This window comes from Brassica napus, unplaced genomic scaffold (genome assembly GCF_020379485.1).
Source record: "Brassica napus cultivar Da-Ae unplaced genomic scaffold, Da-Ae ScsIHWf_629;HRSCAF=925, whole genome shotgun sequence".
Classification (NCBI taxonomy): Eukaryota; Viridiplantae; Streptophyta; class Magnoliopsida; order Brassicales; family Brassicaceae; genus Brassica; species Brassica napus.
Window position 1 is genome coordinate 63,693 of NW_026016688.1, and position 27,524 is coordinate 91,216.

General features: G+C 40.0%; 4 protein-coding genes across 4 annotated transcripts; 1 reads left to right on the top strand and 3 right to left on the bottom strand.

Annotated features, from left to right (window-relative positions):
* Nucleotides 1-12,434: 12,434 nt before the first annotated feature.
* LOC106353721 lies at nucleotides 12,435-15,369 on the bottom strand. The gene is made up of 2 exons (XM_022713069.2): nucleotides 15,213-15,369; nucleotides 12,435-14,890 (listed from the first exon to the last, which is right to left on the bottom strand). Exon 2 carries the CDS (start codon nucleotides 14,882-14,884, stop codon nucleotides 14,069-14,071), a length of 816 nt encoding a protein of 271 aa, XP_022568790.2. The 5' UTR covers nucleotides 14,885-14,890; nucleotides 15,213-15,369; the 3' UTR covers nucleotides 12,435-14,068.
* A 426-nt stretch (nucleotides 15,370-15,795) lies between these two features.
* LOC106435786 (phospholipase D beta 2) lies at nucleotides 15,796-20,361 on the bottom strand. The gene is made up of 10 exons (XM_048775015.1): nucleotides 18,706-20,361; nucleotides 18,407-18,523; nucleotides 18,143-18,337; nucleotides 17,811-18,059; nucleotides 17,461-17,529; nucleotides 17,221-17,368; nucleotides 16,843-16,991; nucleotides 16,569-16,736; nucleotides 16,295-16,492; nucleotides 15,796-16,204 (listed from the first exon to the last, which is right to left on the bottom strand). Exons 1-10 carry the CDS (start codon nucleotides 20,128-20,130, stop codon nucleotides 15,911-15,913), a joined length of 3,012 nt encoding a protein of 1,003 aa, XP_048630972.1. The 5' UTR covers nucleotides 20,131-20,361; the 3' UTR covers nucleotides 15,796-15,910.
* A 460-nt stretch (nucleotides 20,362-20,821) lies between these two features.
* Nucleotides 20,822-23,200, bottom strand: LOC106435784 (mechanosensitive ion channel protein 1, mitochondrial-like). The gene is made up of 7 exons (XM_048775016.1): nucleotides 22,971-23,200; nucleotides 22,265-22,864; nucleotides 21,920-22,197; nucleotides 21,740-21,840; nucleotides 21,559-21,666; nucleotides 21,240-21,461; nucleotides 20,822-21,159 (listed from the first exon to the last, which is right to left on the bottom strand). Exons 2-7 carry the CDS (start codon nucleotides 22,858-22,860, stop codon nucleotides 21,049-21,051), a joined length of 1,416 nt encoding a protein of 471 aa, XP_048630973.1. The 5' UTR covers nucleotides 22,861-22,864; nucleotides 22,971-23,200; the 3' UTR covers nucleotides 20,822-21,048.
* A 1,564-nt stretch (nucleotides 23,201-24,764) lies between these two features.
* LOC125604817 lies at nucleotides 24,765-27,245 on the top strand. The gene is made up of 3 exons (XM_048775012.1): nucleotides 24,765-26,196; nucleotides 26,422-26,964; nucleotides 27,049-27,245. Exons 1-3 carry the CDS (start codon nucleotides 25,345-25,347, stop codon nucleotides 27,157-27,159), a joined length of 1,506 nt encoding a protein of 501 aa, XP_048630969.1. The 5' UTR covers nucleotides 24,765-25,344; the 3' UTR covers nucleotides 27,160-27,245.
* Nucleotides 27,246-27,524: the final 279 nt, after the last annotated feature.

Sequence of the window (27,524 nt, forward strand, 5' to 3'; positions counted from 1 at the left end):
CTATAAAAAGATGACGAGAGCAACCAAGGGGAGATCTCAGACTTGAACAAACACAGAGTCTGCCAGCTAGAAATTAGAGTTTTACTCTTTTACTTTTTTTGGCCGACTTGTACTTTCCTGGCTAGGTCAGACGAGTTTTGTTGCCCTCTTTACTGAGTCCAACGAAACTCAGATTCAACATAGTGCCCCCAATATCTACTTCTCACCGTCGTGCTCGGTTGGCTAGTTATAGTCTTTACCCTCCAAATCACGACCTGCTCTTTGCTATGTCACCATAAATCAAGGGACCATACATATCCTTCACACAATACTTAATACACCTTACAAAGCTTGGCTGAAAAGAAACATCATCATCTCACTCTTAGCTTTGCTCCAATTTTCTTGCAATCCTTTTTCTCTATTCCCAAGCAATCAATCGGTACTATTAATTCACTTACGAGGAACGCTTCTCTCGCCAGACTACCGTAGTGATGGGAGGGATTCGGCAGATAGATGTCTGGCTATATGTATATGGTTTCTTTCCCAGAGATGTGTTAAAAGCAATACAAAAAATGAGATATTTACCATTTTTTAAGGATGGTGTCTGATATTGCAAATGCCGTTTTTATTAAGGGTGAATTTGCGAGATAGCCAAAACCAAAAATGTAATTAGAAAACTGACTATGATTTTGACATAATTAAATTGGTGACATTTAACCTTCATATGATCCGGTTCTGCCCTTTATTACAACAAGTTACCGGTGAAACATGAATATAGATGACGTCGACTATAATCTATGTGGCCCAACAAAGAGGTGAGTTGGTGGTAACTTATAAAAGAGAGGAGAACTACGTAACTTATATATTTACCGCATACGGATTTTCTATGCGCAGTAATTGGTGGATTAAAATATATATCTTTCCAATATATTTTGTATTACATTCACCAACCTCAGTCATTCCATTTTTAAGATGAGTGTTGTATTCAATCAAATTACCACTGTAAGTCCATCCGAAGGAATTCAAAAGCAAGAATGTGAAAAAGCAAGGATTACCTAATTTGAGGAAACAACCATGGAATTTGAGGGAACAACCACATACATATGCATCAAATGCTCTATTCCACATGGTCGAAGTAGTATAGGATTATAACTTCATACACAACTCCTAAATATTAAACATTACCATACTCCTAAATACTAAACCCTAAATTCCAATCACTAAACCCAAACCCAAATGTAAACTATAATACGTAGTTATAATATTTTGAATAAAATTAAAATATAAAATAGTATATACTATTGACCACATACATATGCATCAAATACTTTATTCTACATGGCTGAAATAGTATAGGATTATGACTTCATTCATAACTCCTAAATATTAAACATTACCCCAACTCCTAAATAGTGAACCCTAAATTCCAATCACTAAACCCAAAACCCAAATGTAAACTATAATATATAGTTATAATATTTTGAATAAAATTAAAATTTGAAATAGTATATACTATTGACTATATATATATGCACTGAATGTTCTATTCCATATGGCTGAAGTACTATAAGATTATGGACCAAATGTAGCTGTGGTTAACGAAATTTGTGTGAAGTTTACACTTATGTGGATCTGGTTAACAAAATGATAAAATTGAATTTTAAATTCTTAGTTTTGATAGCAACGATACAACTACAAAACATAATTTATGCTTATGCACTGTACAATCATATTTATATTCTATGTTCTGCAAATAAAATAGAATACAACAAATAGTAAAAATTATATAATTCATTTCACATGAATGGTCTTTCCATTTTATGTACACATGATCTATTCCGCTTATATACACATTGCATAATTATATATAAATGAGAATATATTCACCAGATGGCCCAAATCCAGTTTCAAACAATCTATTTGACAGCCTAAATCTTTCATTTGTAACCTGAGAAACAAAAGGAAAAGATAAAAATGTTAGGATCCATATAACAAAGTAAATGTAAAATAAATTGTAAAGTATAACAATAATGTGGAATGAAAATCATGTAAGACATAGCGATATGCATAGCTCACGATCTTAAACCACACATGGGAATATATACGAAAACCCTATCAACTAATCGCGAATCCCTACACGGAAATATGACACTTAATCCAATGTCAACCCTAATCTTGCAGTGACGAATTCAATATTCTAGAAACTAACCCCTCTCCAATCATCACTAAACCCTACACGGAAATATAAACCCTAATACAAGTATAAAAATACGTAAATATTAAAACAAGTATGAATTCATAAGCTAAAGAAAGTGATATTAAACGTTCGAATTTATTTCATTCCAAGTCAAATGGAATATAACGTCTATATTTTATTCTATTCCAAATCAGATAGAATATACCTAACAGAGATCATGTCATTTCCAGACGGTGATAAAATAGGCATTAGAACAACCGGAGAAACCCAAATCCTAAATCAATTGGCGAACTTCGAAGCGGAAAATCAGATCTGAGATGCAATGGTAAAGAGGTTGTAGATTTACCAATTATAGTACCCTAATTCTGAAATAGCCCAAATAGAAAAGAAAATAACAGTATATGAATAACAACATATAAACACCCGAGAACTTACGGTAGTTCCAGAGATCTGACAAGAATCTACGGTGTGAAGTAGAATAGGAACGGTTTGGTACTACTCGCCGCTGAAACTTTAACGCCGTCGTGTGGTCGACGATCTCCGACGAAGAGAAGATGACGCGTTTACAAAGAATGAAGAAGAAGTGAACAATTCAAAACAAATCTAGTGGAGATGACGATGTGAAGCAAAACCGTAACAGAGATAATTCAAGACTACGAAGATACCAAAGAAGTAAAGAGGAAATATGTGAAGTTAGTAAGACCACGATTTACTTTTTGGATATAATAATTAAGAATATTAATTTTTTTTTGTTTCAGGTTTTGCCGGTTTCAGGAAGGGGCAGTATAGTATTAATTTATAAAGTTAACGCCGTATATAAAAACGTTAGGGAAAATGGTTATGTAGTGAATTATGTGTTTTTTCCTTGTCATACAACCTAATTTCCCTTTTATTAATCAGTACACAAACAAAAATGTCCGATAAATTATCGTTTATATAAGATTTATAAAATTACACTCCCCCGCCCCCACAAAAAAGACTTATTCTTAGGTCCAACCAATAGGTTTCTTTTATTTTATATTCGATATCTTTTAAAAAAGGAAACAAAATATTGTCAAATTATATTATGTTTTTAAAATTAAAAAGTAAAAAAAAATAGTAATAATTACAAAAAAAAAATTTTACGTCGTCAGCATAACATTAAACCCTAAACCCTAAATTCTAATCCCTAAACCCTTAATCCTAAACCCTAAACCCTTGGATAAACTCTAAACTCTAGGATAAATCCAAAACTCTAAATCAAAATCACTATACACTAAAACATTCAAGTTAGGGTTTTAGTGTTTTTTATTTAGAGTTTAGGATTTATCCAAGGGTTTAGGGTTTACCCAAGGGTTTAGGGTTTACCCAAGGGTTTAGGATTTATCCAAGGGTTTAGGATTTACCCAAGGGTTTAGGGTTTATCCAAGGGTTTAGGGTTTAGGATTTAGGGATTAGGATTTAGGGTTTAGTATTTTGTTGAGAACATTAAAAATATTTTTTTTTTTAATTCTTTTTTCTGTAACTATTATCTTTTTTTTTTATTTTAAAAAACATAATATAATTTGAGAATATTTTGTTTCCTTTTTTAAAAGATATCGAATTTGAAATAATGAAATCCTATTGGTTGGTGAACCTAGAGGTTCATCCTAGGGAGTGAACCCAAGAATGACTCCACAAAAAATAAATAGAATAACAACAGCGTTAATCCAAAAAGGAAAAAAAAATGCTCTCTAGCTCGGTTCCCAATGGCGAACCCCTGGTTCCCTTCTGGTAGTGCTTCCGTCCTCAGTCCGCCGCTTGCCACCACTGGTGACAGTCGCTCCTCCACCCCTCCCCTTCTCCCAGACCCCTGACCCGCTCAGCCCCTTCCCTACTCCTCTATTTCCTCCCTTATCCTCCTCCAAACCTTCTCGTTTTTCCCTACGAACTGCCTATCTCGAGCCTGTAGGAAAGACTTCTGGCTCTGAATCATCCTCTCCTACAGATTCTCTTACTGCCCAGGCACTTGTATCTGTGGCTCCCTCCACTGATTCTAGAATCACTGCTGCTGAATCTAGATCTGAAACTACTGTAGCTGCTACAGTTCCTGAAAACTTTACCATACTCCCACCCAAAGCTTCCTCACCCTCCTTAACCAATACAGCTTCTAGCTCGGTTAATCTCCTCCTCCCAGCCCCTATTGTACCCCTTGTTCCTGACCTTAATCCCCATTTGCCTAACCCTAACCACGCCACCAACAAAGCTGCCTCAAATGCAACCCACTCCCTCACAAATAACCCTATCCATCAAAAACCTTCTCTAGTAGAACGATTGAGACAAACCCAAGATAAATCTCTCTCAAGACTAGCTCCAGTCTCGCTCTCAGACTCAGGAAGGTCTCGAGTATTAATACCTGACAGTGTTTTCGCGAAAGGAGCAGAAATGCATAGAGATTTCATTATCTGCCATTTTAATGGTAGATCTCCGCCGTTCAAACAGATCCAGAGTGTTCTGAACCATATGTGGGGAAAAGGTAAAAGGGTTGAAATTCACAACAACCCCTTATCTCGATCCATGTTGGTTCGCATTCCCAGTGACTACCTTCGACAAAAGATCTTGGAAAAGAATGTCTGGTATGTCGGAGACTCTATGTTTCATGCTTCTCAATGGAACTCTAGCTCAGATAACTCATCGCCAAGGGAAGCCATCCAAATTTGGGCTCACTTGACGGGCGTTCCATTGGACCTTCGTTATCAGGCTGGCCTGAGTTTAGTAGCAGGATTAATAGGAGAACCAAAGGAGACAGATGAATTCACCTTAAATCTGGTCAGCTTGGAGCTCTCTCACGTGAAAGTAGAGGTGAAACTATCTGAACCTCTGCCTCGTGTTGTTGAGTTCGTAAGGCAGAGCGGTGAGGTGGTGGAAGTACAAGTGGACTACCCTTGGGTTCCTCCTACTTGTGCTCACTGCAATGAGTTAGGAAATATCTCTCGTAATTGTCTCCTCTTGCCTACTCTGCCGCTAGGAGCCGCCTTTCCAAGCTCAAAAGTACTAAAAAAAGGCTGCTCCCAAAGCTGTCTCCAAAGATAAAGTTTATGTTCCTGTTGCTACTCCAGTGGTCCCTGCTGGAACTTTATCTTCTGCGCCCCTACCTTCACCCTCCTCCTCTGCTCCTCCCCTACCATGTCCGCCTCCTCCCCCTGTTGCTCCTGTCACTGCAGCCCCTCCCCTCCATCACCTCGATCCTTCCCCTTCAAGAAACCCTCCTCCTCTCCCCTCTTCCCCTTTGATCTCTGATAGCTCTCCTCCCTTAACCTTCACCTCTCCTGATGGTTTTTTATTCCCTATCAGCCCTCCTGCAACCACAGAAAAACAATTATTACAAAGATCAAAATCCATTTCTAGCCTTCACTATTTTCCTTCATTCATGAGCCAACTTGCCTATTTTTCTTCCCTTCCACCTCTAACCTCAAACACTCTTCCTACCAAAGAAAATTTCCCCATAAAAAAATACTTCACCCGACCCCCCTCCATACCCATATCCAACCCTTTTGATCACTTGGCTACTGAGAGTGCTCTTCATTCTGAAGAGCCTCAAAATCTTTAACTATGTATAGTAAGGTATTTTTTTGGAATGTCTGTGGTCTAAATGACCCGGATAAGCATCAGCCCTTTTGTGATTGGCTCTGTAGCCATCAGCCTATTTTTGGTTCTATTCTGGAAACTCATATCAAAGATCATAACCTCAGCTACTTAATGGGAAAGCTATGTAATGGATGGAACTTTACCTCCAACCACGCTTCAGATGAGGATGGCCGTATCGTTTTAATTTGGAAACCCACAGTGGGTGTGAGTGTGTTGCACCAATCAAGACAATCTTTAACATGTGAAGTGAAGATACCAGGCTCCTTGCCTTTCATCTACACTGCTATATATGCGTGCAACACAAGAAGTGAGCGTTCTGACTTATGGGTGGAGCTACTGAATCTGCATCAGACGCTAGACTTTCATGCTTCTCCTTGGATGATTGGTGGTGACTTCAATCAGATCATCCATCCAGCAGAACACTCGGCTCCTGCTGTGGACTTCCACACTCACCACATGATTGAACTAAGAGATTGCTTCACTCAACTTGAGGTCTTTGACCTGAGATACCAAGGACCTCTTTTTACTTGGAGCAATCATCAGCCTGAAAGCCCCATAGCAAAAAAACTTGATCTGTCCAATTTCTCCCACCCATGTTCTCAGACCACTGCCCATGTCTTGTCGGCTTAGCTTTTAAAACACCCTCCTCTGGTACCAAGCCTTTTAAATTCTACAACTACCTCACTAAACATCCCGACTTTCACCTTGTGGTACTTCGAGCGTGGACTGAGGCCGGAAGCCTAGTGACCAATCTCACGGACCTATGCTGGAAGCAGAAACAAATCAAAAGGGAGTTAAAAAGTTTAAATAGAGAGAATTTTTCACAAATCCAACAGAGAGTGTGTGAGGCTAACCGTTTGCTACAAGATGTGCATGTACAAGCTCTTCAGGCGCCATCCACCTTACTGTTTGAAATGGAGAAGGACCTGCTGCAAAAGTGGCAATTTTTAAGGACCATAGAGGAATGTTACTTCAAGCAAAGATCAAGAATCAACTGGCTGAAGGAGGGTGATCAAAATACGGCTTACTTTTATCGTGTTGTCCAAGTGAGAATGAACTACAACACTATCAGATCTTTCATCCTCACATCAGGTGTGGTGATCTCTGATCCCCTTCAGATGACTGCTCATGCGATCCAACACTTTCAGTCAATCCTCGGTCCCCTGCTACTACTGCCATCCCCACTCTATTCTCCTCCTACATGGTTCCAGTCTCTGTCGCCTTTTCAATGCCCATCGTCCGTGTCTCAACAAATGCTTCTCCTTCCCTCGCATGAGGAGATAACCAGGGTTCTCCTAAGGCTAAACCCTAACAAGGCGCCTGGCCCCGACGGCTTTACTTCAGGTTTCTACAAAGCGGCATGGGACATTGTGGGATCGGAAGTCATCACCTCTATCTTGCAGTTCTTTACGTCCTCATATCTACCTACAGCAGCCAACTCAACAATTCTCTCTCTTGTTCCTAAGCGTCCTGGAGCCTCCCTTATCACTGATTACAGGCCTATCTCTTGTCTAAACACGATCTATAAAACTATCTCCAGACTACTCGTGAAGCGTCTCAAGCCATTGTTGTCCGATTACATTGTTCCTAATCAAACTGCTTTCGTCAAAGGGAGATTGCTGGTTGAGAACACGGTCCTAGCTTCTGAGCTGATAAATGGATACCACAAAAACTCAGGCCAGAAGCGTATAACCATTAAGGTTGATATAGCAAAAGCTTTTGACACCTTATCCTGGGAGTTTCTCATCAGCTGTTTAAAGGGGATGGGGTTACCTGAGCAGTTCATTGGTTGGCTGAAAGAATGCGTTTGTACTACAAGCTTCACACTAGGCTACAATGGTGAAACTCAAGGTTTCTTTAAGGGTAGGAGGGGCCTTAGACAAGGTGACCCTCTCTCCCCTTATCTGTTCGTCATTGCGTTAAACAGCCTCTCGCTTATGCTGAACAATGCCGCTCGTGACCTGAAATTCAACTACCACCTCCGTTGTGAATCAGCCAGATTGACTCATCTATGTTTCGCTGATGACTTACTCATATTCATGGATGGCTCGATCCAATCCCTTCAGGCGGTTCTGCAAGTGCTAAAGGAGTTTGAGCTTCGCTCAGGCCTGGCTGTGAGTCTACAGAAATCTTCTTTCTTCTTGTCTGGCCTCTCTGATGAAGAACGTGACCTCATCCAGTTCTCCACGGGCATGCCACAAGGAACGCTCCTGGTCCGCTATCTTGGAGTACCTCTCTGCACCAAAAAAACTCTCGTTACTCAACTGTGAAGTTCTAATACAGCAAGTGAAGGGGAAATTCAACTCATGGAGTGCTAGAGCATTATCTTTTGTTGGTCGCCTTCTCCTCATAAAGACAGTTATTGTGGGCATTACTAATTTCTGGTGTTCCTCTTTTGTTCTCCCAAAGGCTTGCATCAAACGCATAAATTCTTTATGTGGAGTATTCCTATGGAGAGGTAACATTGAAGAACATCATACAGCGAGGGTGAGTTGGGAAATTGTGACGCGACCGAAGGAAGAAGGCGGACTTGGAGTGAGGGATCTTGTGCAGTGGAATAAAGCTTGTATGATGAAGTTAATCTGGCTCTTCTTTTTCCAAGCAGGTTCGATTTGGGTAGCTTGGTTTCGAGAGACAGTGCTCAGTGGTGACCTCAGCTCCTTCTGGACGGTCCAACCTAGTGTGTGAAACTCATGGTTAGTCAACAAACTACTCAAAATGAGAGGGGAGATTTATGATTGGATCAAGTTAAAGGTTGGGAATGGTATCACAACAAGATTTTGGACAGACAATTGGTCACCTTTCGGTTCTCTCCGAAGGTTCCTTGCAAATGATTCTAATTTCTCGCTTGGGGTTCAGGATGCAGCAACAGTATCTTCTCTCTTCAGGAATGATCATTGGCTTCTTCCACAACCTCGTTCTGAGAAGCAACTACAGCTGCATGCTTTCCTCACAACCCTGGAATTAACAACAGAGGAAGACTGCTATGAATGGGAGATAGGAGGGAAAATCTCATCAGTTTACTCAACTGGAGATGTTTACAGATGCTTGATGGGGAATAGAGCTCCTGTACCTTGGGAACAAACTGTCTGGATCGCTGGAGCATTCCAAAGCACTCATTCCTCTCTTGGTTATTCATCTTAAATCGCTGCCCTACCCGAGATAGATTACTGCGTTGGGGACTGCAAACGCCAGCAACTTGCGTACTCTGCAACTCTACTGCGGAATCAAGAGATCATCTCTTCTTTGCCTGCCCACTATCATGGAACTTGTGGTCTGCTTTGGCTCCTCGCTGTGGTTTGAATCCTGCTCAACAATGGACTGATATTTTAGCCCAATTACGACCACTCAATAGTCGCAATTGGAAGGGAAGGCTTACCTTACTCACTTGGCAGTGTTGCTTGTACTGGATTTGGCAGGAAAGGAATAGCAGACTCCACCGGAACATCTTTCGCTCTCACGATGCACTACTGCGGTTGATTGATCGTCAGATCAGAGACCGTTTACTCAGCTACAGAGTCACTAGTCCCCGGTTATCCTCAAGGATGATGCAACAATGGCTTGCCTGAGACTCGGGACATCATCTCCTATACCCACCCTCCTTATCGGTCAATCTTTGAAGGACATGAAACAAAAAGGAAAAAATATAAAATGGCAAATTGCTGGAATTTACAGTTAACCCTAAGGAAGGTAAACTATTTACGGGTTTTACCAAGTTTAACCGGAGGGAAAACCGAATCGAATTGAATTACGAACCAAATTTTTATAAATTAGACTTAACCGTCCCCAATCCAACTTAAACCCTCCGATCCAATCTCGATTTTAACCATCTCGAACCCGAATCCAAATAACCACTCAATTTCGATTTAAACCAAGTCGAGTCTCTCCAATTTCCCCTTTATTTCCATTTCCCCTCTCCCCTCTCTCAACGGTTTCCCCCAAATTCGAAAACGTAACCCTAGAACATCCCACTCCCCTTCGATTCCTTCGATTTCCCTTCGATTATTCACCGAAAACGTGTGAATCATGGTTGAAACTAGGCTGGGTAAGAGAAAGGATAGGCCTCCTCCAACGGATCCTCCTCCGCAAAAGAGCGGGACCTCGAAGAACTCGAAGAAGAACAAACCGAAGAAGAGTTCCAAGAAGAGAAAAACGACGGATGAGGAATCACCGGCGGTTGATTTTGTTGGAACTGTGGGAGTTGCGGAGGAGAATGAAGTAGAAGAACCGGCTAAGGATGTAGAAGATCGGGAGAAAGAGAAAGAAGAATCGGAGAAGGAGAAAGAAAGGGAAGAAGAAAATGGAGACGAAGATGAAGAGGAAGAAGGAAATAGCGATGAATCTCAAGAAGAGAAAGACGAAAATGGAGACAAAGATGAAGAGGAAGAAGGAAATATCGATGAAGAAGTAGAGAACAAAGATGAAGAAAAAATACAAGAGGAGGAAGACACCGGAGAAGAAGAGAACGGGACTCCCGAAGAGAACAGAGGTCAAAATGAAAATGAAAATCAAGAACAAGGAGAACCCCCATTGGAAGCGGAATTAGGAAATGTTGATGGTGATGGTGAAGGGGTTCTCGGGCAAGGAGAAGAGGTAATAAGTGTGGAACTTGAATAGGGTTTAACTAGATATACTAGGAAAGGCTCGGATAACTTAGGAGAACTATGTTTTAGTACTTGCATAACTGATGTAGAACACAATGTTACTTGCAGGAATTAGAGGCAACCGAGGCAATCAAACCGTTGAGGATGTACTTCTATGAGTCGGAGTACAAGAAACAAATAAAGCTAGCGACCAAATGTTTCGTCAAAGACGTTATGGTTACATTTGACAATCTGGAACCGCCGATGAGTGATACTGAGAGGAAGTGGTTTGAGAAGCATCCACAATTCTGTCACGTGTTCCACCTGGAGAAGGACTCAAACCACATGGTCCAAGGAATGTGGATGTTGCTATTGCGGACAGTGGATAGCTCGAAGAGGAAGGAAGTGTGGTTCATTGTGAATGGTGTTCCCATCCGCTATGGCCTGAGAGAACACGCTTTGATCTCAGGTCTTAGCTGCCGCAACTATCCACTTGGGTATAAGGAGTTTGGTGATAGAAAGTTCGTGAAGCGCCATTTCAAGAAGGGAGAATCAATAAGGCTTGAGGATGTGAAAGCGAAGCTGTTGGCTATGGGAGAACACAGAGACCGGCTGAAGATGATGGTTTTGTTCTTTTTAGGAAGTGTTATCTGTGCGCAAACGAAAGTAGGAAAAGGCGCCAGAGATGTTTTGGAATTCTTCCAAAGAGCTGTGGACGATCTCGAGTTCTGCGAAAACTTTCCATAGGGGAGGTACTCGTTTGATTACATGGTTAAGGAGATATCGCACACCCTAGATCATTTTGGAGGTCGGGTTAGAGAGAAGACTTTATGGCCACTTCCAGGTTTCTGTCTGCCACTGGAGGTAAGCAATTGAAGATAATCACCTTATCATTTGTTAATATTATTGTGTTAAGTGTTTGTACATGATTGGTATGTAGTTGCTTGCTTTTGAGGCAATTCCCAAGTTGGGATTGAAGTTCAGAAAAGAGGTTGAAGACGTCGATGTAGACTGTCCTAGGATGTGCAGATCAGTCTTTAAATCAGCAGGGATGAAAGGGTTTTCACTTTCAAAATTGAATCGGGAACTGGACAAACTGGACAAAATAACGGTATGTTTCTTCCCCTACAAACTTTGAAAATGTTGTAGCATTATACTAACATAAGATTATTTTTTGGTTTTAATTTTTTGGTATCAGTCACGGGATATCCACAGCATCCTTCCTACCAAGACAGAAGAAGAAGTAGCTCTTTTGGAAGAGATGACTGAAGAGGAGGACGACGTTGATGTCGATGATATTTCTGTTGACAGTTGGGTAAAGCGTCTTGCAGAAGGACATTCAGTCTTTTTTGAAGAGATGTATGATGTAGACGTTGCTGCGCGTGATCCAAATGCACAAGAGGCTGTCGACGAAGATCAGGATGACGAAGAAGGTGGAGAGGAAGGAGGCGCAAGCCAGAAGAAGATGATGGAGGAGTTGATCAAACAAGTGAAAATGTTTGGCACTCAGCTAAAGAGAGTTAAGAAGACAATGGACAAGTTTGAGGAAAGGATGGTGGTTCCGTTTGAGGCGTTTATGAAGAAAGCTATGGATGAAGGGCAAGGAAGCAGGGAGTGAAGAACTCGGTTATGTATTTTGTAAACTCGGTTATGTATTTTGTGGGAAGTTGGACCCATTATTTTGTTGTTGTGTGGATGTTGGAAACCTCTTGACTTATTAGGTATGTTGGATGGAACTTGTTCTTGTTTATCATGGATGTTGCAATCTTGTTATCATGGAAGTTCTTATGATTATATTTTGAATGTGCCTCTTAAGGAAAACTAGGAAAAGTAGGATAACTTAATGAAAACTAGGACAACTAGGAGAACTAGGAGAACTTAATGAAAACTAGGAAAACTAGGAAAACTAGAAATACTAGGAAAACTAGAAATACTTAATTCAACACCACACTTAAACTAAGCATACAATTCTTCAAACTTCCTAACAATGTCATCTTCTTCATTTTCGTCATTCCCGCCCCCGCCCTTCCCTGTCTTCTTTTTCTCCAACTGACTTTTCATTTCAGAAATGGTCTTCTGTAATTGCTCAATCACTTTATCCTTCTCCTGGATTTCATCACGGGCTTGAAGCAATGCTCTCCTTTGCCATTCTGTACCAACCTCTTCATCGAACCAAGAGAAGTAATTGCATTCATTTCCAAGCTGCAATAAGGTCAAAATTCAAACCCAATTCAAATTCAGATTCCATTATATCCAGATTCCATCATATATTCATACCTTAAAACGCGGACAGCCATAAAAGTGTCGACCAGGATTTTTCTCAGTCCAAGCTTGCCTTATTTTCGCCGGCAAGCCACAGTGACACAACCTCAGACAAGAAAATCGGCGGCGGCTCCTTTGCGATAAAGACGAACCCGAACCCGAACCCACTTCCATCTTCACTTTTTCCATCTCACTTGCTCGGCGAGGGGGGAAGAGAATTCGATTCTCAAAATAGAGAAGAGAGACGAGAGACACGAGAGAGGGGAGGGAGAGGAAATGGGGAGAATAGAGAGAGAGAGAGAGAGAGAGGGAGAGATGAAAAAGGGATAAAAAGTCAAACTGAAAGTACTTGAAAGGCTTTGGAAGGGGAGTAAATTTGTGTGGTTGAGATAATTTAGACGATTTTAATATTAAAATGAGATAATTGCCCAAAAAAAATTTGTTCATAGTTATACCCAAGATACTAGTATTCCCAACTTTGGTCATAGTTATATTTTTGTCGCTTTCTAATTTATTTAGTGTTACTAATCTATTTAAATTGGTTATCTAGTTTTACCTTCAATATTACTAGTTTAAATTGTTATATATATAGTTCCGTGCAATTATATTTAGCGAATAGATATAACTCGAAAGTTTCGTTTGTAAGATGTCTTTGGCCAACAAAGTGTTATTGGAATTGCAAGGTCTCGTAAGGGATACATGAGAGTTTTTTTCCTAAATTTCAGAAATTGATAACCGAGTTTTATTATAAATATATGTTAGAGTTGCGAAAACAAATATAAAACTATGATATTCAGGTTTTGATAGAGAAAAAACTATGAGATTCGAGTTTTGATATAGATAATACTAATGTCATTACAAAACAAAGTAGATTTCAAGTTTTACGCAGTTTTCCAAGTCATACAACACGATACAACACGAAATGAAACAAAGTTCAGAGCTTACAACACAAAATCAAGTACCCAAATGCATTACTCGAAATATGCATTACTCCAAATTCATCCAAATTTAAACTCTTTTCCTTCCTTGCCGCTTGATGCGATATGGAGGTATGATCTTCACCTCCTTGATCTGATCTGGTACATTCCAAGAAGCCATGTCGGGCACAACATTAAGTGTTCTGGAATACGCCAAATGCCACATTTCCGTCCAGTAGTATTTTGAGCACAACTCATGGATATCAAGGCGCCTGCCATCAACATTCCTAGCGAAATAGATATAAGCTGCCAGTCCATGCAGACAAGGGAACTTTTCATAGTCCCACACCTTGCAAGTACAAGTTTTTCCAACCAAGGTCGCCCAAAACACCTTTCCTGCAGTGTCAGTGATCTCGTACTTAAGCTCGTAACTATCAAGTTCCCGCACAGGTAACTTATGTGCAACAGCCCATAGATCGTGCAAGTAGTTCTCAACCCGAGGCACCAGTCTTGTATTCATTGATCTAGAAACAACATCCTTCCTTCCGTTGAGTGAACCAATCAGAGAATTTCCTAATGATACAATCCACCATTGGTATTAAGGCCCACCTTGTTGCCTCTTTAAACACGTTCTTCATTGATCCCAGAGTGTTGCTTGTATCCAAGTTGTACCTATCACGTGGGAAAAAAACCCTTGCCCATTTGTCCTTTTCAATACCACATTCCTCCACATACTTGTACGCAGCTGGACATCTTATCTTAAATGAGTCGTAAGCAGAATTGAAGTCATCAACCGTGTAATATCTGCCCAACTCCATAAGTTTTTGCCCGACTATATTCTTGTTGACGTTACAAGCATGCAATTTCACCTTTTCTTTCAAATGCCATAAACAATGACCATAGTGAGCCTGTGGAAACACGTTTCCTATGACGAAGATCAAGCTCTGATGAAGAGTACTAATGAAAACCAGTTCAGAAGAGTCTGGTATAACACTTTTAAGCATCTCGAAAAACCAAGTCCAACTAGCAAGATTCTCACCATCTACTACTGCAAACGCAAGTGGATAACTCTGACTATTAGGATCCTGAGCTTTCGCGAAAACTAAAACACCACCGTTCTTCAGACGTATCCCCTCCACAGCTATCACCTTCCTCATAACTGCAAACCCTTCAATGCAAGCTCCCAAAGTTATGAAAAGGTACTCTAATTTACTTCTATCATCCAATTTCAAACATGTTTTTGTCCCCGGATTCACTTGCTCTAACATGTACAAATAGCTATACAACATCTTGTAGCTCTCTTTCGGACTACCAGGTATATCTCTGACGTGATTGCTCATTGTGTCCTGCCAAAAGGAACAAACAAAAGAAACTCACTACAATTTCCCCTACTATTATCCTGCTACAGTTTTACCAGTTATTCGAATTTTTTCTGTTTTCCTAATTCTACCAGTTGTACCCAGTTATTCAGTTTTACTACAATTTATCAAGAACAATTGAATAATCTAGGGTTTAATCCCTCAACTCCAATTCACCTACCGAAATTCATTATACCGAAATTCACCCCGAAACTAAACAAAATTTGTCACAATTACAAATCTATTAAAACCCCCAAAACCTACTTGGGAACCTACTTCCGAAATAATGCTCGAACAGAGCATAACTTACCGGCTGCAACTTTAGCGGCCCCGACGGCAACACACGGCAGCGTTCAAGAAAGCTGAGAGAGAGAGGAGTGGAGGAGGAGTGGAGGAGGAGCTGCAGGAGGAGCTGCTGCGGGAGGAGCTGTAGGTCCCGTTTGGTCTGGGGGGGAGCTCGGGATGGGGGGATTCATTTTTTTCTTTTTTTTTTAGACCAAACCAACAAACATAAGAACCACTTTTAATTTTTTTTACAGACCAATCCAATTCAGATCCGACCAAACCCGAGTTATGTTGGATGCCGATTTTGGTTTGGGACATTCTTGGTTCCAATTAAAATATGTCCTTTTGGTCTTTTCACATATTCATTAATGCTTGATGGGTATAGTATATTTTATGGTGCATAGGAGATTGATTGAGGAGGAGATTGGGCATTGGAGGTGATGTCCCCTGAGACTCCACAGCTTCCTCGTTAACATCGTCTCTCCCATCACGACTCTCCCCCTTTCAACTTCCTTTACAGGCTTTCTTTAACTATTGGGCTATTATGATCTTTGATTTGGTTTGAACAATATTTGGGTTTTGATGGGCTCAGAAAACACTAGCCATTGGGCATGTAATATTTTCTTTCTTCTGCAATTTAATATGAAATTAAGTTCAAAAAATAAAATAAAATAAATAGAATAATGTGCAAGTCAAAACACAATCATCATCAAGTGCTTTCAATCAGATTGTAAGATTCTCCTGTATGGCAAGGAAGGATCCAACAATATTTCCCCCAACGTCAGGGAACTCCTCGCTCCCTGGTAGTGGCCGTACTTTGCATCTCCGATCAACTTCCACCGGATACTTGAGCAGATGTCCCCTCATCTCCGACACTTGCTCTGCCCTAAACTGTTTCCAGTTCTCCTCCCCCATTCTTCTCACCTTGCTTACACACTCTAGGCTCTCTGGCTCCTCAAAGCTATCATCTAACATTGCCATGTGTTCTGCCCAAAGTGACATTCTATACCCGAATATCTTGCAGAATTTTTGATGTACAAAGTATTCATATTTATATAATAAAATAACTGGAAATCATATAATAATATTTTAGAGGAGGATTACTACCTGACCACGAGGACCAGACTGTCGTCTTGCCCATGTATGTTGAGGCTGATAAGCTCCCATTGCAATCTCCGTGTCTCTCGTGCCTTCCATTGATCTTTGGTTTATGTTTGCAGATCCAATTACCACATACTCGTCATCAACAACCATCCCTTTTGAATGCACATATATCATAAATCTTCTGCTCTTTCGACATGATGCCTATAACAACAACAACAACAACATCTCAGTTAACAACTCAATGATAATAGGAATATACATGGTAGCAGCTTTCTACCTGAGGAGTGTTCTCGTTGCTTTGATTTGTTTCATTATTTCCGTCCACCATCTCTCTGTTTCCAAGACAGAAAAAGTTCAGATAGTCTTGTGGGGAGAATTTATCATCAAGCCCGGCCTCCACTAACGCATTGTAGATAGTCCCATACATCATTTGCATTGTCTTGTGCTACAAGGACCATAACTATGACATTCAGTTTTTTCTTTTTGTAACTTGTAACGGATTCAATATAAGGTTAACGGTTTGTAAAGACATATTTCTTCACTAGAGTTACCTGCCAATATAGAATCCTCTGTGTAGCAGCACCGGTTGGAACTCCTTCCGGCCACATTGGGATGACAATATAGACAGCAAACCTTTCATTTGCCCTGATCTTATCAGCAATCTTCAAAGCAATTTCCATAGGAATCAGGTTATTGGCACCTAGATGACCATCAACAAACAATAATCAACAGAGTAGCCACAAACAAGGATCTAACTCAAATAAAAGGCTATATCTGTTTCCATGATTCCTTTTTCACTGGAAAAAATCAGCTCAGATTTCTTGTATTTTTATCAATTATGTAAACATGCATCTTTGAGGAGATTTATCCTGATTTTGAGTTTTTTTTCTTCTAATCATTAGCTCATTTGATAAAGAGAAGAGAAAAACCTATATCCTTGTGAGTATTCCAGTTGTAGGAGGATCCAATGAAATACTGGTTCTCAATGTAGATGAAGTGTTGAGCTGCACGAATGGCCTTTACATATGCGGTGTGTATGCTCATGTCGATGAGCACGTTCTTACCGCACATCAAATTCTGCCCAAACAAAAACTCTTGTATCCATCAATTTCCCAAGGCCATAATCACAGCAGAATTTTTTTTTTTTCTCTTTTTGTTTTTCAACTCACCTTGCTTGTAGCATATTTTGGATCCTTTGGGAAACCTTTGACAGAGTTTGAATCGATGGAACGGAAGATCTGAACCAGAAACCAGTAAACCATCAGTTTATAAACAAAATTAATTGGAAAACTATCAGTGGAGCAAAGTACTCATCAAAACTAAAAGAATTCCATACATGAATTGGCAGAGATAATCAAAATTATTCAGAATCTATGGTTCGTTTCTAGTTTATACATAAATAAGTAGAGTTCATCAAATCTTCTGCAGTACTATCAATAATTGGTTTCTATAGTTTTCTAACCAATTATGAACATAGTACCTGTCAGGTTTTATAGAAAAGGAGTTTCTTGGTGGTTACCTGAACATGCCAAGCCTCAGGGTCGTTTGCGCTAACAGTAGGAGCATCAAAGACTCCTAATATATCTGGGATCCTTTCAATCCTGAGCAATGCATCATCATATGATGTCTTCAATTTATTGATTCTGTGAGGCTTCGCAGCCTTCAGCCACCTCTCCTCAAAATTGGTCAGGACATCGTACGCAGCTGGGCCATCAATCTTACTGTGCAGATCATGCCAAGGTTCTCTTGGACAACCGGAGAGGTTACCCTAAAATTACATTTTTAGTACTTTCTTCACCAACATTACAGTATTATAGAAAGGCAAATGGGCATTAAAAAAAGAAAACATACCGTGAAAGTGGGGTTGTGGTAGTCACCTTTATGATCTGTTTGCAGCGTCCTAAACAAGGGATGTTGAGGAGTATCATATCGGCCATCACAGAGATCAAGTCCGCCTACAAAAGCTACGATTTTCCTCCTGTTACCGCCAGCATCAGCATCTACTATCAAAGTCTTTTGGTGGTGTGTGTAGATGGTTCCAACTTCCTGATAGACTAAAACATAAATAACTCAAAAAAAAAAAAAAAAAAAACAGACCAATTCATCTTTTTTTACCGTTTGTTTGACCCAACTATGTCGCTTTCCAGCATTTCGAGGGCATAGCAAGATTTGAACTGAGGAGTGCTTGAAAAAACGGCGAGTCTCCTCGTCATGGGTTCCCATCACTCCATCCTGTTCAAATTAACACATTTAAAATACCTCAAAGTTACTTACACTAAAGAATTTCATATCTCTAATTTGTGTTGTAGATTTCTTCATGAAACATCCTTTTCTATTATATACAAAACATACTTTCTAGATTACAAAGGAACCAAAGATGTGCTTTATTGGACTTAAAGGTTGCAATAACTTACTGTTTTGTACCCCAAGATGTCCCGTGAAGTAGGGTCGTCCCAAACGAGAAGCAGGACTCTCACACCTTCTCGGGACTTTGATTTTAGGAGCTCACCAAGTGTACATTCCGATGCAGGGTTTCCTTTATCCCGAGCAAGCCTGACGTTATGCCACACTGACCAACCCGTGATGTAAATCAAACGCCTAGCCTGACATATTGCATGAAACATATCATCCCAACACTTTCCGTTTTCGTAATACATCCCGTTGCCGAGTCTTATCCTCGGGAGCATCCCTTCAGGTACGTGTGCGTCTTGGTACAGCGTCACGTTCCCACCTTCCCGGAGAGGAAAATACGTTCCAGGGACACCCTGGTAACTAGGACCTCCACCGACTCCGCTGTGATAAACACTGAGTTTATCCGCTGAGGTGTACTGAATAGATAATGTCAGAGTTGCACCAGGTTTACAAGGCTTCCCATTGCTGCTCAGAATGGAGTAAGTTCCTTCGATTCTTGCACCAGAGTGTATCTGCTCGACGGGGATGGTGACGAGTCCTATAAGCTGAGAACCCACAACATCACTGTCCTTGACAACAAAATGGACCTCGGCGGCATGATGAGCGACGGGAACGTAAAAGTGCTGGTGCCAGACAGGGTTCTCGCTGTTGCTCATGACGTAAGTTCTTCCAATGACGGCACCAGCAACTGAAATGGAAACGTAAGGGTCGCTCGTGATCTTCTTGCTCAGCTGTCCTTCGATCATGTTGCTTATGCTTCCAAAGACGGCACCCAGTGTGTTATGGAACAAGTCCATGTTAGGGAGATTATTGGCACGATAAATCAAAATGTCCAAGTTACCATGCAGCAAGAGGACCTTCAAGGAGGGTTTACCAGAGGGAACAATCTGCAAACTGGGGCTGTGTGGGAGTGGGGAATCAAGCCTGCCCGAGTGAGACAAATGAGAATGAGTTGAGAAGGAGTGATAAGGCTGTTGTCCATGGTAGGAGCCGGGGTTTGAAGATGGTGGGTGATGATGAGAAGAAAGGGTGAGAGCACCCATAAGGTCATGAAGAGGAGGGTAAACAGGTGGGGAAGAGGATCCGAAATTATCATGAGGTCGAGGAGGGTGTTGAGGGGGTGGGGGATAGGAGGCAAAGCTAGCGTGGGGCTGAAGTGTAGGTTGTTGAGGAGGATAAGGGTAAGGATGAGGTTGGTGTTGGTGATCATAAGAATAATGAGGCGGTGGACCAGAAGGGGACATAGAACCATAGTGGTGGTGAAGTGGTGGTGGGGGACGGTGGGCATAATCCAAAGGACCAGAATGAGACATAGAACCATACTGGTGATGAAGTGGCGGTGGATAAGCTTGGGGAGGGTATGGATCTGAGTTGGGAGGAGGAGGAGGTCCTGGATAATAAGGGTATTGAGAACCATAGTTCTCCATTTAATCAAAACTCAAATGGCTTTTTAATATTTGCACCCGATCATGCACTTGCAGGATTCACAATCTAATCTCTCAAAATGGATCTTCTGAATCAATGAGAGAGGTTTGCGTGTTTTTACTAAGAACAAATCAATTCTATAAGACAAAAGAACCAAGACGGAGTTACCTTACTGGCGTTGTTGACAATGGTATCCAACTTAAACGAGAAAGAGTCACGACTCTGTATATCTATTTAAATTCCTGCTTTCTTTTTCGTTAATATCGGAGAAGAAACGTATTGAAGCTGGTCAAACTCTCACGCGCCTTGCCCATTCGTCCACAGCATCTATTTTCTTCATATAATAATAATATTATTATTATGTTTCTACTAAATTCAGTTCGATAAAATTTTAATATGCTTAGATATTCTAATTTCTTTTTTTCCAGTTTCGTTTGTGTATGAGTTGCTTTAAATCTGAAATTTGTTAGTCCATTACAGAGGCAGAGATTTCACCCCGAAAAGGGGATTATAGTAAAGACAGATTCTGATGTTAGCATATGTATCTGTAACAAATGCTCCTCTGCTTTATAATCTTAGCTTAGCTTGTTTTCACGAAAGACGGTGGTCCGTACCTGTTTTCTCAACATGATCCCGTTTTTAACTTGATCCAGTACCCGCTTCCAACTTTCTCATACGTGTGGCTTCCAAAGATAGTGATAAAAACGCACAGTTTAAACTTTAAACAATAAAAATGAAATCTGATCGTGCACCTCAAAACACATCAAAAGAACCGACTCACATACCACAAATCCTCAGTTCGAAACAGGTTGCTTTCGTTTTTTTTTCTTTTGCTCTACAAAATATTTTTGTAACCCTACGGTTTTTCCTGTAATGATCCAAGAACCTATGTTTTCGGACATAATTCTTGATCAGCATTCTCAAAGTGTAGAATTGTCCCACGTGGTACCCAATGACGCACCATGCTTCTTTATAATCTTGACTGACTCAAGAAGAACCTCTTGTTGTGTTGCGTAAAGCTCCTCTTTCCCCTAAGACACCAATAAAAGAATAAAATCTCTCTCTTTTTTTGACAAGAGAATGTTACAGAGAGTAAAGAGAGAGACAGTACCATGTACTTGAGATTGCATCCAATGGTGAGTTCAGCAAATGATTTTTCCACTCGGGATAAGTAACAATGAGGAGCTTCTTTCCCTAAGAAAACTTTTGGGTTTGACCTCAACGTTTCCTTGATTTCATCTGATATTTGAGGGATCTTGTCCAAGTCATCTATCTGCAGTGGGATCTTGGATGCTATAGCACGCCACTGAGCTCGTGACTTATTCACAATCACCTGTATATATATATGTTAATTCTGATTTGAGCAATAGTAACAGATCAAACAAATGGTTGCAAGTGGACGCTTCTGATTTGTTTACAGATAAACTAACCTGACTGGAAAACAGTGAATTAGGTACCAAGACTGGGAACTTTTCGGCGTTCAACAAGGATGTTGTTGTAAGTCCCATCTCAACCACTTGACCTTCTACGGATCCAGCCTGAAACATGTAAGACATTATTGTATCCTGATGAAAACAAGAGAAGAGAGCAGGAAGCAAATGTGAAACTAACTTTGATCGTATCTCCCATAGAGAAAGGCCTTGAGAATTGCATGGAGAGACCACTCAGCACATTACCAAGGATATCTCTTGCAGCAAAAGCAGTGGCCACTCCTGCACGGCCAGATCAGATCAGAACTGATTAGTGGTTGAAACCTAGCAATAGTAGATTGAGGAAAACAAGTACACAGACCTCCTACTCCACCAACAGTCAAGATAGATTGAACAGCTACACCACAAGCTTCAGCAGAAGCCATTAAACCGATCGCAAAGAGACCAACTGATGATACTTTGTCCAAAGTCAATATCTTCTCCCTGTCAAGCCCAGCAACATTCTTAGCAGACAAGACTCGGGTGATCACATTGGTTTTCCAGCGATGTAGGAACCACACCAAGGAGAGTATGACTGCCCCCTTCAATGCCGGGAAGAAGTACTGAGCTGCTACCGTTGTTGGGGCCACCATTGACGCACTGCAGCATATCAGAATTATCATATCATTTTTATTTTCTAAAAAGCGTTCAGTTAAAAGCGACAAACATTTGTGCGAAGGCAATGAAGGTCATCAAGTAGCGGGCAGGATCCTCCAAAGCACCCCAAAAGCTTTTATCGTAGGGAACGTCATCGATAGCAAAGCCTTGTGGAAGCAAAGCAGCAGAGCTGCGCATAGAGTATCCGTGAAACCTCCTCAAAACCTTAGGCATGACGACCCAAGCGAACAAAGTACCAGTCATGGTGAGAGAGACGGGGACCATGACTTCTTTAAGATAAGGGTTGGCGTCGAGCAGTTGCTGAACATGAGGAGTGAGTTCGTCAGAGGCTTCTTTAGCCTTGTTAGCAGTTTCATGAAAGACGTCCTTGGCCTTGTGAACCCAGTCGGTGCCATCAGGTTGTGAGCTGAAAGCGCGTGCCAGTAAAGGGAAAGGCTTAGCATTCAAATTGGATGAGGAAGAGACAATCCAAGACCCGTATCCGTAGCCAATGGCCCTAGCATGAGTGAAAGAAGACACCGGAGATGATGACCGCACAATAGCAGCTTCTTCAGCAAGTCTGCGACAAGAAGACGAGGAGGAGATTCTTGTTGAGGATCTGTAAAGTGACTTGAGAAGCGATAACCTAACTCCTCCTCCTCCCATTGATCTGCACAACAAGTCAACAACATTGTAATCTCTTCTATAACTAAGTCCGCCTTGAACAATCCAAGATCAGATCGAAAAAGTCAAAACTCGAAGGGGATCGATCTTACCTGCTACTTCTCACCAATCTCACTCCCAAATTTCTCGCCGGAAATATATGGATTGCTTATTAGCAGCAGCAGCCTTGGCCAAGAGGGAACGGCAAAAGCGGTGACAATGGTATATGCGTTGTTTTTTTACCGTTCGATTCGATTATCTATCTGACGGCTATCAACCTCTCTAACTCCATATGTTTCTCCCTCTTACGACTGCTTGCCGTTTGTTTTGCTATTTAAGTGTTTTTTACAATGGAACATGTAAACGTCCTGATGTTTTCTTGACCGCAGAAAAGACGTGCCCGCCACCTTCCCTGATAATTGAGTATTTTTTTCTCAAACTATTTACAATTAACATTTTTAATATCTTTTTTTTGACATCTTAACATATTTAATATCTAAATAATGATTATATTTTGATCAAAAAATAAAATATAAATACTGATTGCTCCAAATTATTTCTGAACTAGTTGTTGGCTGCGTACAGTTAGGTCTAAAATAATCAACCGTTAACATATAAATAGAAAATTAACGATTTTCGTTTAAGTTTTATCAATTGACTATTTTTTAATTCAGTTTTATTGTCAAAAGGATTGTCAAGAGAGCATAATTATTCCGAGCTAATCGTTTTTTTTTTTTTTTTTGTGATCAAAACGAGCTAATCGTTAACTGTGTAAAATTGAAATAAAAATAGTTTCGGTGGAGTCCGCAAAACAGTGTAAGTCTTGGTGCTTAATTTGGTGTTTTTAGCAACGCTTCTTTCTCTCTTATGGTGGGACCCACCCCTAAGCAATCTCTTTCCCATTAATGGTGCTCTAACCTCACTAATCCAATGCCTATTCAAGTAGCCTATCTTGTTCACCTTCCTCCTTCACCTTTAAAACTTTTTTCAAATAATTGAAAAGAGGGCACCCATATCTCCGGTATAACTTAAACCAAAGATATTCCTATCTACTAAGAATTACAGATTCAAACAAGTATGATATTATCCAATCAAAGATAGATGAACTGGATTACAGATAAATCATATGGAATAGATTTGAAATCAAAGAAAGCTACACCGAAAACCCCAATTTATAATCAGAAACCTAATTAAGTCCAACCTAGAATTAGAAAATACAAAAATATAAAAATCTGCTTTTATTTTCATTGAAAATCATAGGGGTAGGCATTGGGGTACCAATTCGGATTCGATTCGGGTCTATTCGGGTTTCAGGTTTTCGGGTTCAAAGATTTCAGCCCCATTCGGTATTTCTAAATTTCGGTTCAGGTTCGATTCGGATCTTTGCTGGTTCGGTTCGAGTTCAGATAACTCATTTAAATTATTTTAAAATATTTAAAATTCATTATATACTTTAAATTTTTCAAAATATATAAACAAAACAATATATTACATATAAATTTCAATAGCATATGTCAAAGTACCTAAAATTAACATATAAATTGGTTTGGTTTGAATATTTAGATTGAGAATCAATAGATATTTTAAGTATTGTTGGTGTTTTGAGTATACTTTAGCTATTTTAGACATGTATTTTGACTATTTGTATATATTTATAAGTAACCGAACTGAACCCGATCCGAAAAAGTAGTATCGAACCCGAACCGAAATTGATTAAATATCCGAATGAATTCAAAATTTTTATATTTAGAGAACCAAATCCGATCCGAACCTAAGTATTTCGCGTACCCGATTATATCTAAAATTGATTTATATACCTATATATTAAATCTAAAAAATTTAATATATAGGTATATAAATCAATTTTGGATATAATCGGGTACGCGAAATACTTCGGTTCGGATTGGGTTTGGTTCTCTAAATATAAAAATTTTGAATTCATTCGGATATTTAATCAATTTCGGTTCGGGTTCGATACTACTTTTTCGGATCGGGTTCAGTTCGGTTGTTCGGATCCGAGTTTTTTACCCAGCCTAGAAAAACACGCCAGAAAAAATAATCAAAAAGATCAAAAATATTTTACAACAAAACCGGCTTGGGGGGGAGATAGAATCTAGATGATAAATCCAAAAAATCCTCTTTCCCTCTCAAAATCGAACATCTGTAACATAACTTGGTATGTAATCACATCAAATTTTATTCTTATGGTATTATGATATTTTCTTACAACAATGCTATTATTCACTCTGAATTTGATTTCTGTGCATGGTATGTTGACCAATGTCGTTGTGCAATTATTAGGTTGTGATCCATCCAAATATTTGACCATTACAATATAGTCTTTGATTCAATTCATTTCATCTGTTAGATTTTCCCTAAAATAAGACAGAGACAAATAAAACAAGAAATAAAATAAAGATCTACATTCTTTTAATTTCTCATTTAGAGTGCCTTGATTGAATCAGTGAATGAAACAAGTAAACAACAATGGCAGAAAGCATTCACAAAGATCAAAAGACAGTTTCTTTTGACAAATGCATTTCTTCTTCTTCACGATGCTCGTTTATGGCGATTGTCATCTTCTTGATCTTCCTCTCATATTTCTTATACTCCTTCAGTTTCATCTCCGTTTTAAAGTCTCCTTCTAAAGTCTCCAACTCTCTCCTTGTACCTGTGATGCAAGTGCAACTCGGATCAGGTCAAAACCACACCGAGGACAAAACAGAGCTTAACCACATAGTTTTCGGAATCGCCGCGTTCTCCAAACTTTGGAAGCATCGGAGAGAATACGTGAAAACGTGGTGGAAACCTAACGGTGAGATGAAGGGCGCTGTCTGGCTCGACAAACCTACAGTAAACGACAGTCTTTCCTCCGCCTTGCCTGAGATCAGAATCTCCTCAGACACGTCGAGTTTCAAGTACCGTTACCGTCGCGGTCACCGATCAGCGATCAGGATCACAAGAATCGTATCGGATACGGTGAGGATGTTAAAGGGAACTGAATCCGAGAGAAACGTGAGGTGGATTGTGATGGGCGACGACGACACAGTGTTTTTCCCGGAGAATCTTGTTAGGGTTTTGAGAAAGTACGATCACAAACAGTTCTATTACATCGGAGCTCCTTCTGAGAGCCATTTGCAGAATTTGCAACAGTTCTCGTACGGCATGGCATATGGAGGAGGTGGTTTTGCTATAAGTTATCCCTTGGCCAAGGCTTTGGAGAAGATGCAAGATCGGTGTATCGAGAGCTACGCTGATCTCTACGGATCCGATGACCGGATTCATGCTTGTATGGCGGAGCTCGGTGTTCCTCTCACCAGAGAGGTTGGGTTTCATCAGGTTAGTTTTAATATTTATTTTAATTTTTTGTTTTTGAAGTTTGGGGTTTTAGTTTGACCAAGCAAAATCAATTAACAATAAAACAAAAATCCGTAATTTTGATATTTTCTTTGTCAACCTAAGACTTGTGTGTGAACCATGTTTTAGAATTTTGTGATGTTTCTACCAAATCATATTAACTATGTTTAATATTTTGATTCATTGTTTTAATATAATTTTAAACAGTTTGATGTATATGGGAACCTCTTGGGTCTTTTATCGGTCCACCCACAAGCACCGATAGTCTCTATCCATCACTTAGACGTAGTCGAGCCTATATTTCCGAAAATGGACCGAGTGAAGGCCGTAGAGAGACTCATGATCTCAGCGAAGCTCGACTCAGCTAGCCTCGTCCAACAATCCATATGCTACGACAGAACTCACCAGTGGACAATGTCTATCTCGTGGGGATACACTGTCCAGATCACACGTACATACATGCCAGCAAGGATGATGGAAGTGCCCACTCGCACTTTCAGTGACTGGCACAAACGTCATGATTTCAACAATCTTGCTTTCAACACACGCCCTATAACCTACACTGATTGCCAGCGTCCACGAGTCTTTTACATGTCTCGCACTCTTGGTGATTCTTCTTCAAGCACAACAATTACAGAGTATCTTAGGCACAATGAATTGAATCCTCAATGTGAGTGGGGGATACCAGATCCTTCTGATATCAATCGAATCTTTGTCCACAAAGAGTCTAACCCAGATAGGTGGAATAAGGTATGTAGTAATTTTTAATTACGTTACTATTTAATAACTCATTTTTTGAGTTTACATTATAATTGTATAAGTCAATGTTTATAGGCACCAAGGAGAGATTGTTGTCGATTATTGCCAGCGACGAAGAAGGGAACTATGATGATCAAAGTCGCACCTTGTGAAAATGACGAAATCGCTGCTTATTCTGATAAATAGTTTTCTTTTTGGTTTATTTCACATGGAAAACTTGTTTTTTAAAAAAATATTTATATATTAATTCAACCCATATAAATGGAGAATTCAGATCCAGTTACAAGCTGATTTTGTACAAAATTTTGAAAGTTAAACAATTACAATAACTAGTTTTATCCACTAAATCCGTCACGTTCCACTTATCTGTCTTCGTAATTTTTCAGAATTGATAACCGTTCTCGACCGTTAACAATAATCACTAGAAGGTGGGATTCTTCTCGTTGTCTTGGATGTCGGGACTTTTCGTGTCGTTTCCAGAATAACTAATTTCCAAAGAACTCCACCAAACTTGTAACCTTCTCTAAACATGAAGCTCCAAACGATGAGTG

What these genes read in the sequence shown, in the direction of transcription:
- LOC106353721 (XM_022713069.2), bottom strand. Translation starts at nt 14,884, where the DNA reads ATGAGCAATCACGTCAGAGATATACCTGGTAGTCCGAAAGAGAGCTAC.
- LOC106435786 (XM_048775015.1), bottom strand. Translation starts at nt 20,130, where the DNA reads ATGGAGAACTATGGTTCTCAATACCCTTATTATCCAGGACCTCCTCCT. An exon ending in ACCACAACCCCACTTTCACG is followed by an intron (nt 18,060 to 18,142) that starts GTATGTTTTCTT and finishes ATGTAATTTTAG; the next exon opens with GGTAACCTCTCCGGTTGTCC. An exon ending in CAAAATATGCTACAAGCAAG is followed by an intron (nt 17,369 to 17,460) that starts GTGAGTTGAAAA and finishes TTGTTTGGGCAG; the next exon opens with AATTTGATGTGCGGTAAGAA.
- LOC106435784 (XM_048775016.1), bottom strand. Translation starts at nt 22,860, where the DNA reads ATGGGAGGAGGAGGAGTTAGGTTATCGCTTCTCAAGTCACTTTACAGA. An exon ending in TTCATTGCCTTCGCACAAAT is followed by an intron (nt 22,198 to 22,264) that starts GTTTGTCGCTTT and finishes GATATGCTGCAG; the next exon opens with TGCGTCAATGGTGGCCCCAA. An exon ending in CTATGGGAGATACGATCAAA is followed by an intron (nt 21,667 to 21,739) that starts GTTAGTTTCACA and finishes TACATGTTTCAG; the next exon opens with GCTGGATCCGTAGAAGGTCA.
- LOC125604817 (XM_048775012.1), top strand. Translation starts at nt 25,345, where the DNA reads ATGGCAGAAAGCATTCACAAAGATCAAAAGACAGTTTCTTTTGACAAA. An exon ending in GAGAGGTTGGGTTTCATCAG is followed by an intron (nt 26,197 to 26,421) that starts GTTAGTTTTAAT and finishes AATTTTAAACAG; the next exon opens with TTTGATGTATATGGGAACCT. An exon ending in ACCCAGATAGGTGGAATAAG is followed by an intron (nt 26,965 to 27,048) that starts GTATGTAGTAAT and finishes CAATGTTTATAG; the next exon opens with GCACCAAGGAGAGATTGTTG.